At 41.2% G+C, this 10,000-nt stretch overlaps 2 protein-coding genes across 2 annotated transcripts in view; one reads left to right on the forward strand and one right to left on the reverse strand.

Annotated features, from left to right (window-relative positions):
• Positions 1-7,441, forward strand: part of strn3 (striatin, calmodulin binding protein 3) — a 41,111-nt gene extending 33,670 nt beyond the window's left edge. The window contains exon 16 of the mRNA XM_080054307.1: positions 2,035-7,441. Coding sequence (XP_079910433.1) covers positions 2,035-2,204 — 170 coding nt within the window. The 3' untranslated portion in view covers positions 2,205-7,441. The remainder of the gene's footprint in view (positions 1-2,034) is intronic.
• Positions 7,442-8,773: 1,332 nt separating this feature from the next.
• Positions 8,774-10,000, reverse strand: part of drc2 (dynein regulatory complex subunit 2) — a gene marked incomplete at both ends in the record, with an annotated part of 10,077 nt that continues 8,850 nt past the window's right edge. The window contains 2 exons of the mRNA XM_080054308.1: positions 8,774-9,064; positions 9,616-9,750. Coding sequence (XP_079910434.1) covers positions 8,774-9,064; positions 9,616-9,750 — 426 coding nt within the window. The remainder of the gene's footprint in view (positions 9,065-9,615; positions 9,751-10,000) is intronic.

Consider the following 10,000-nt stretch of genomic DNA (forward strand, 5'->3'; position numbering starts at 1 on the left):
CCGCCACACTTTCATTTTTAATTTTTTTTTATATATGTATATTTTACTATTTAAAAAATATAGGCTACATGTATACATTTCATTTGCAATGCGCGAGTTTCACTTGGAAACAATAGCATTTGCGCATAAAAATCTTTAACGTGTGATTCGCGCTGTGATCTCAAGAAACAATATTTCCTTCAATCATGGACGTACTGTATTATGAAAGCGCCGCTTGAGGGATCGAGGCTTCAATCTCCCCGAGTCAATCAGCCCCTCCCCCTGCGGTGTCAACACGCGCTGTGACTGTATTGCCTTTGAACACTCTCATTTTTTCAAAGTAAACGCTTCGGACCCCGCGGGACACTCAGTTAAGAGCATCGAGGGGGCGCCGAGAGGCAGGGGCTGGGACAGACGGTAGCTCGCCTCGCGGCGGACCGTCAGCTCGATCCCGAGATCCAACTACGAGCTTTTTAACTGCAGCAACTTTAAGATACGCTATTGGAGCTGGAATTACCGCGGCTGCTGGCACCAGACTTGCCCTCCAATGGATCCTCGTTAAAGGATTTAACGTGTACTCATTCCAATTACAGGGCCTCGAAAGAGTCCTGTATTGTTATTTTTCGTCACTACCTCCCCGAGTCGGGAGTGGGTAATTTGCGCGCCTGCTGCCTTTCCAGCAGAGCACCCTCTGCTGGAAAGAATATTGTGAGCTATCCTTTGTGATTGTAGTCACAGTTATTGAAAGTTATTAAACAAAAGGGCGCTTGTGTTCACTCTTTTGAACCACAGGTAACCACCACCTTTGCTTAATTTTTTTGATGGCTCAAATGTGTATCATAGAAAATTATTTATTCATTAACCATTCATAAGTGTGTTAAACTCCATCTTAATCACCATTTATATAGGAATAGTGTTCCTCAAAGTACACCAGATTGATGCATTTAACATTTAAAAGGTACAACATTTTCTTCCGGGGGAGCATACCCCCGGACCCCCCTAGGGGGGTCGGGGTCCCCCCCCCCCACACTTTCAAAAAATTCTGTGGGAAACACTGTTATTATATTCTAATATTTTAAGATACTGGATTTTTTTTATTCCACGAGCTGTAAGCTGTAATCATCAACATCAAACCAAAAGAAAGGCCTGACATGTTTGACTTTCTGTAATGAATCTAGAATATATGAACGTTTCACTTTTTGAATGGACTTTTCCATGATATTCTAATTGTTTTAGATGCACCTGTGATGATATATCTATATAATATTGAGTCTGATTCAGAATTTTTTTTAAATTTGGAGGCGCCCTCAGCTCAGTTGGTAGGGCGTCCCCCCCATGGGCCTCGGCCAGCAGCGGACCCGGGTTCGATTCCAGCTCGCGGTCGTTCTCTGCATGTCACTCCCCTCTCTGCCCCATTTCACCTCTGTCTCTACACTATCAATAAAGCATAACAATGCCCAAAAAAAAAGAGACACACCATATAGCAGTGCTAAAGTGACCATAAGACACCTTTTTGACTTTGTATTTTTGGCTTAACATTTACCTTTAGTTCAATTTCTTCTACTTTCCCTGAGATCTCATAACAGATTTCCTCCATATATAGAGTACTAGAGAACTCCATGAGCCACATATCAAAGCAGGGGGCCATCTCCTTATTCCAAACCTTCAGAATAATTTTTTTTTAATGTCCCCTACTGGATAGACGACTGTGGCTCAGGTGGTAGAGCGGGTCGGCCGATGATCAAAGGGTTGGAGGTTCGATCCCCGCCCTGCCACCTGTGTCATAGTTGTTGTGTCCTTGGGCAAGACACTTCACCCACCTTGCCTCGTGTGAATGTCGATAGTTAGCCTGCTGCTATCGGTGTATGAATGCGTGTGTGAATGGTAACGTGTAAATGGGAACAGGTCTCCCTTGCAAAAGAGTCTTCGGTCTCAATGGGATTTACCTGTAGAAATAAAGGTTAAGAAGACAAAGCCTAAACAAAATTTAAAAAAAATTAATAATATTTGAATTGACACCCAGATTGCCTAACCATTCATTCCCTCACTGTTTAGGTCACGACTGCTCTCTGCGCCTGTGGAACTTGGACAGTAAAACGTGCGTTCAGGAGATCACCGCTCACCGGAAGAAGAGTGAAGAGGCCATCTATGACGTAGCCTTCCACCCCTCTAAGGCCTACATCGCTTCAGCCGGGGCGGACGCACTCGCAAGGGTCTATGTCTGAAATACACAGGGCCGAGGGGGCGAGAGACATACACACACACAGGCAGAGAGAGAGAGAGAGAGAGGGCTTGCAAGGGTATATGTCTAAAATACACAGGGCCAAGGGGAGAGAGACATACACACACACAGGCAGAGACATAGAGAGAGAGAGAGAGAGAGAGAGAGAGAGGGCTCGCGAGGGTATATGTCTAAAATACACAGGGCCAGGGGGCAAGAGACATACACACACACAGGCAGAGAGAGAGAGAGAGAGAGAGAGAGAGAGAGAGAGAGAGAGAGAGAGAGAGAGAGAGAGAGAGAGAGAGAGAGAGAGAGAGAGAGAGGAAAGTCACACACACACAAACAGTATTCAGGTTTGTTCAGCTCTATGAACACAGAATATATATATTAAAAGACTGAAGGGATTCTCCATCACGCGACTGAACACACACACACACACACACACACACACACACACACTCTGAAAAACACAAACACACACACACATACACAGTGAAACACAAACAAACACACACACGTTCTTGTACTTCTATCTTTGTGAGGACAATTTAAGAAGGAAAAATTGAGCGACAGGTAAAATGTCACTTTCCCAAATAAATGTCCTCACTCCGAAGGTTAAAAAAACTAAAACTGGTCCTCATAAAGATACCTGTACAAGTACACACACTCTGAGACACACACACACACACACACACTGAGAAACACACACACACACACACACACACACACACACTGAGAAACACACACACACAGATCTGAGCGTTCTCCCTCCGACTGACTAAAGAGACTGAATGGTTGTGCAGCAGAATCGTTGTTAAGGTGGAAATTTAGCAGCTCACCTGTCTGTCTGTCTGTCTGTCTAGATGACACAACACTACACTATGGCCCCTTCCCCTCCATTATAACACTAGTCTGACCTCTTGACCCATAGACAGACAGACAAGCAGACAGACAGACAGACAGACAGACAGACAGACAGACAAGCGGACAGACAGACAGATAGACAGCACAGAACAATGCACTTAAAGGAAAAATCCCCCCACGATCACTCAGCTTTAATTTTTTTTCTTCTTTTAAACGTTTAAAAGTCATATCAAGATCCCGCTGCTTCACACATAAAAATAAAATCAGGTTTTAAATTTAAAAAAAACCTCACAATCAAAGAGATAATTGTCCTATGTACTCAGAAATGTTGTAGTTTACGGTGGATGTCGAAAATACTCGAAAAGAACGTTTATTAGTATTCGATAGTGACGTATTGAGGCTCAACGGTTAATTCAAATAGACCTAGTTTTGAATTCCAGTTGAAGTAAATTTTATTCTTTCACAAAGTTACACTGCCAGACATTTTAGGGTCTTAAGTATTTTAGTTTTTTAGGGCTAAGAGGGTGAAAAATAATACGAGGAGGACATTTTTCAGAGCTGCTAAAAACACAAGCGTTGGTGTTTTGAATGTCAGGTTGCTGCATAGTTTAAAATCTAAAAAAATCAAATTTAACGGTTTGTTTAGTGTCTGTGTTCGTCTCTGCTCCGTTACTGAAGTGAAACCATGTTAAAGAAAGTGTTAAAAAGGTCCAGAGACACTTTGGGAATCATTTGGAATCAAGGACTGCAGGATAAATCAGTTATATTCAGCCTGGCTGCGCCCGCCTACCTACTTCCGGCCAAATTTCATTTTCCCTTCAGTAGTCAGTCTGGTGACGGGGCGTATTAGTGGGATTCTGCTCGAACAAATTTCTGTGTGTCCAATCAGCGAACAGAGCGAGTGGCTGAGAACGATGACGTCGAAGTCGCGCTCCAGTTTCAGTTGCCAGAAGCCGGCTCATGACACACGTGACGACCAAACGTTATGCGATTGGTTGGCTAATCCAGAGTGGCACTGGGCAGATCCAATAGTGTTAAACTTTAACAGACACCCGCCTCCAAGTGAGTGAACGTTTGCCAATTACAGCACTGCCAGACCTTCTGTACAAATGAAATGAAGTACGATGGTCTGGTAGCACCAGGCTATGAAAGAGGGGGATTTTTTCCTTTAAATCTGCTTTGAAAATCACAGAAACGGAACCAGACGTGGTTAATTTGTCATATTTTAATTTTTTTTTTTAAATCTTGAGATCAATGAACAGCTGAAATTTCTAAGTGTTTTTAAATAATTTTTAAAAATTAAGAAATTAAAGGTGGAGTGAGTCAGTGATTCTGTAGAACTTTTGTTGTCAAAATCACTTTTTGTCAAAATCATTGAATATATATATATCCTGAGTGAATAAATGCCTAGGCTGTGGATTAATTAACACTGGACTATCTCCCAGCTCACACACAGTACAGACGGGTAGTGGATCATGAGGAGATATTCACAATTTATTTTTTTTTTTTAAAGATATTTTTTTTTTGGCATTTTTATGCTTTATTGATAGTGTAGACAGAGGTGAAATGGGGCAGAGAGGGGAGTGACATGCAGAGTACGACCGCGGGCTAGAATCGAACCCGGGTCCGCTGCTGGCCGAGGCCCATGGGGGGGGACGCCCTACCAACTGAGCTAAGGGCGCCCCCTGAGATATTCACTGATTTTGACCAAAAAAGTGATTTTGACAACAAGCGTTCTCCAGAATCACTGACTACACCTTTTTTTAAAGTACAATAAACGACCACATCACGTTAAAAAAACAACATTTTCTGTGTCTGTGACGAGGTGAGAGCTGATTGGATATCAGGGCCTTGAATGGAGCGATTTGATTGGTCGATAAAACCTGCCAGCTAAAGAGAGATGAAGCATTCAGACGTTACTGTAGTTACATGTGGACGTTTATCTGTTTTGTGTAAAATAAATCTAGTTTTTATAATCGTTTTTATAAACAGATTCTGGGTTGGTGTCGTTCCCCCGTCCAGCCATGACATCACACACACACACACACACACACACAGACACACACACACAGACACACACACACGGACATACGCGCACACACACACACACACAGACACACACACACACACACACACACACATACGGACATACGCGCACACACACATACAGACAGACATACACACACACACACACGGACATACGCGCACACACACACACACACACACACACACACACACACACACACACACACACACAGACACACACACACACACACACACAGACATACGCGCACACACACTAAAATGCACACACACACTGATAGAGAGACTGACAGACGCAGACAGACACACACACAGACACAGCCACAGACGCAGGCACTCACACACACTGAAACGCACACACACACTGACAGAGAGACTGACAGAGACACACACACAGACCCAGCCACACACACAGACGGATACATACACACATACGGATGCAGACACACTCACACATACACACACACACATGCTCTCCATCTACTAACTGTTTTACCGTCACACACACACACGTCCCCGTTTGGTTCATAATGATGGCGTCTGGTTCCTTGAGTGCGACAGAGTTTTATGGCCACTTTGAGAGGGAGAAATGTCTACAAAATTAATCAAATTAAGTCAAAATTGTTCAAGAATTAGTCGTAAATTATGAAAAATTAAGTTAAAATTCTACGAAGAAATGAAGTGGCATTATAAGGCTTTGGTTTTATTCTAGTGAATGAAATATCTGTTAAAGGTGCAGTGTGTAATATGACATCATCAAGAAAGTTCTACAAAGTTCTAGAATGCAACGCTCCCTGGGTAACCCCAACCCTTTTGAATAATAACAGAAGCTACAGTGGCCTTCAAGGACAAGAACAATTCTAAATTCTAAACAATGCACCTGATGACATTCCAACCAACATGGATGCCTCCATAAGACTTGCCCGCTCAATGTACAAAATGTAATATTAATATTTGTAATTCTCCGCTCAGGAGGATAATTCAGATTATTGGCAGAGGGGATTTTACACCAATGAGGACATATTTATGAATGAGGATATTGATTTTAGCTAATAAATTACTTAAAATGTTACACAGTGTCCCTTTAACTAAACTTAACTTATTACATTCTAGAACTTTCTTGATGATGTCATATTACACACTGCCCCTTTAAGCACATGTTTTGTTAATATGTTTAGCGGAATTATGATTTTTCTCCTAAAATTATGGCTTTTATGACTTTTTTTTTTTTTCTCAATGTGGCCGTAACACTCTGTCATACCGAAGAGGAGGGAGAGAGGGAGAGGAGTCTCTAAAAAAAAACTTTACTTTGAAAATCTTTTATTTATTGCATCACTTCATTTTCAAACCCAATAACTAAAAATCCGAATCAATGAACTCTTTTATTTCCTTTAATTGTTTCCAGAAGACCTCAGAAAACAATTAAGAAATTGGAAATAAAGATTGAAACAAACTCGGTCCAAAAACTGAAAAAAGACCCAGATTAGACATATTAAAAAAATTGCTTTGTGTAATGAATCTGGAATATATGAATGGTCCACTTTTTGAATGGACTTTTCCATGATATTCAAAACAATTTAAATGCACCTGTATATAAAAATATGGGATGAATTGTATTAGCAGTTTGAGAGGCAACTTCTGGTAATTAAATTGGAAGTACTAGAATTTACGAACCATCAAAAAGCACCTTGAAGGCAGCATTGGTGTCACAGTCTAAATCCTCCCCCTCTTCCTCACTTCACTGTGGGAACTTTTCACTTTTTCTTCATCAACACAAAATCGAGGTTAAACTTATTTATATCATTAGAATTTTTCTTGTTTTAGTCTCCAGGAGAAATGGACCAATCAGAGGCTGTTAAAACAAAACGCTGCCTCGTGATTGGCTGATCAGAAACACCAGTTTGTATTTCATCTTTGTCGTTTGTTTATTTTTATTGATTTTTATTTCTTTAAACTTTTGAAGGGATTTCTAACGCGAGCGACTTCAACGATCGAATCACAAACGAGAATTTATTTTTGTTTCCACCACCCCACCATGAGTCCGACGCTACTACAGCTCCCTGTGTAAACTAAAAGAACCCTTTTATGTTTGTGTAATAATTTGCATGATTAATAAAACAATAAAAGTATTTTTTCTAGTCTTCCAAAAAAAAACGGAGAAAAAAAAATCAGTTTGCGATGAGTTTTGATGAGTTTTGTAATTTTTTTTTTTTTTTTTTTTTTTTGGATTTTCAAACTATGAAACAGAAAGCAGATTTTAAAGATTGTACCACATAGCAGAATACACGTGTATATAAAATGTCTATAATAACTATTAAATGGTGTACCTGTACAGAGAACAACAGTCCACGCCTCTTTATTTGTTTGTGTTGAGCTATTTTTTATTGATTTTACAACTGAGGGTGCTCCGGTGGCGTAGTGGATAGAGCGCGTACCATATCGGCTCCGGCCTTCGTTGCAGTGGTCGCAGGTTCGAATCCGACCTGTGGACCTTTACTGCAGGTCATCCCCCCTCTCTCTCTCTCTCTCTGTCTCCCCATTTCAACTCTGTACTATCTAATAAAGCTTGAAAATGCCAAAAAAATCTTTAAAAAATAAATAAAAGGGTCACTGTGTAGTTTCAGGGTGAAACAGTAACTTTTCAGGAAGCTTTCTAACTTCAAACAGTGTTCCAGGGATCACATTTTCCCTGTGAGGAAAGTTTGTTTATTCAGTTATGAGAATATACCTTAGAAAATGTTTCACTTCTCTGACACACCCACAAAGTTACACAGTGCACCTTTAACCTTGTATATTTGTTCACAGCATATATTGGACAAAACACATACAGACACACTATAATATTATTTAAATACTAAGACATGTGAAGGATACCCAGCCACCCATCCAAGCTTGTCCTCTTAAAGGTGTAGTCAGTGATTCTGGAGAACGCTTGTTGTCAAAATCAGTGAATATCTCCTCACGATCCGATACCTCATTATATAAAAATCCAATGTTAATACACAGCCTAGGCTCTGTAAACAAGTTACGGCCCTTTGTCAACATCCCCGTTTACAGAGCCTAGGCTGTGTATTAACACTGGCTTATTTTTCCAGACACACCCACAGTACAGACAGGTAGCGGATCTCTTTGAAAGTTAGTTGGTGAACCTTGCATTTATAATATTTTAACATGTTTATTTTGTCATATTTCCTCATTTTAACACATTTTATCTCCAGTTTTTGCTGCTATATAGCGTGCCTAGCCACATGCACAGCCTCTATAACATTATGCCGCCTGCTGCTAGCTTGTACTGGGCTTGTAGCTCACTCACTCACACTCTCTCTCTCTCACACACACACACACACACACACACAACTGTCATGTTTGATGTTAAAGTTCATATTTTACACACTTTACTAGAGTTTTGATTTGAGTAAATTTGTTGATTTTTTCAGTTTATTAACTTATCAATTGAACAATAATCCATAATAATAAATAATGTGACATTCTGGGCGTCAAAATGAGAGACACACACACGCCGTTTAGAAGGACTGTGGATTCCTTTGAAAATTTGGCGGGAAAAAGCTAAGTAAGAGAACCTTGAATTAATTTATAATATTTTACCATGTTTATTTAGTCATATTTCATCATTTTAACACATTTTATCTCCAGTTTTTGCTGCTATATAGCGTGCCTAGCCACATGCACAGCCTCTATAACATTGTGCCGCCTGCTGCTAGCTTGCACTGGGCTTGTAGGTGTTGTTATGGTCGGAGCCTGGACCACAGTCAGCAGTGCGTAGCGGCCGTTCAAGCTAACGTCGCTAACTGTCATGGCATCGAGGTGTTGACGTAGCATAGCCTTTAGCATGTGGTTCTCCCGGCTCAGCTCGGCTTGGTGTCGGCTCAGAGCTTCTCTCTGCAGCACGGCCGCGTTGATGCGACGCGTCAGATGGTGCAGTTCAGTTATCTCCTGCAGGGGGCAGCAGAGGGGGGAAAGGGTTAAAAAAATATACTGGTCCTGCTTTCATTTATATTACAGAGAAAAGTTAGTTGTTATTGATAGGAGTCTTTGGCTGTGTTGTAAAAGCCCTACTAACGTCCTTCCTCCTACATACTCAACATGTATACTATATACTACATACTGTGTACTTAACCATCCATTGTGTTATGTGAGGTTCGTCGCACCGTTTACACTGAAGTATACACAAGCAATAAAGAATTTTAAGTTAAGTTTGAAAAGATGCAATGCATTGTGGGGCAGTTGAGTAGGAAAAGTAACCTATCGATCCATACACAAAATCTTCCCGGAAGTAAGTTCTCATCCGGGCATTTCACAAAGGTCAGCCCCTGTACCTTAGTCTGTCCCTTTGATTAGAGGATAAACTGCTTAACAGCCCCCCTACCTTAGTACCAGACCCTGTACCTTGGTGTGCTCCTTGCCCCCCAGCCCGGCCTCCTGTCTCTGTGTGTGTGTGTGTGTGTGTGTGTGTGTGTCTGTGTGTGTGTGTGTGTGTGTGTTACCTTGGTGTGCTCCCCCCCCTGTCCCGGCGCGGCCTCCTGTCTCTGCTCCTCGGAGGTGAACACTGAAGCTGAGATGTTCTTCTGGTCGTTCTCCAGTCTGCGACACATGTCGGCCACGCGCAAAACCTTCTCTCCCTGAAACAGACAGAGGGAAGTAACAGTACACAGTAAATTCCCCAGTGTTAAATATGCAGTGTCAAACTCCATTAACTCTATCTGAGTTAATATAACAACAGCTGGAGTAGAATGCCTCCTAGTGTTGGTGTCAATTTCGGTAGTTAAAAGACGGGGTGTAGAAAGTACTCTATAAGGCTTTAAATAACACTATACAGTGTATTTTTAACTCTATTTTGAGTTAATTTAACTCTAAAATTGTAACACTTTG

Source organism: Ammodytes marinus (genome assembly GCF_949987685.1).
Source record: "Ammodytes marinus genome assembly, contig: scaffold_168, whole genome shotgun sequence".
NCBI classification, from domain to species: domain Eukaryota; kingdom Metazoa; phylum Chordata; class Actinopteri; order Uranoscopiformes; family Ammodytidae; genus Ammodytes; species Ammodytes marinus.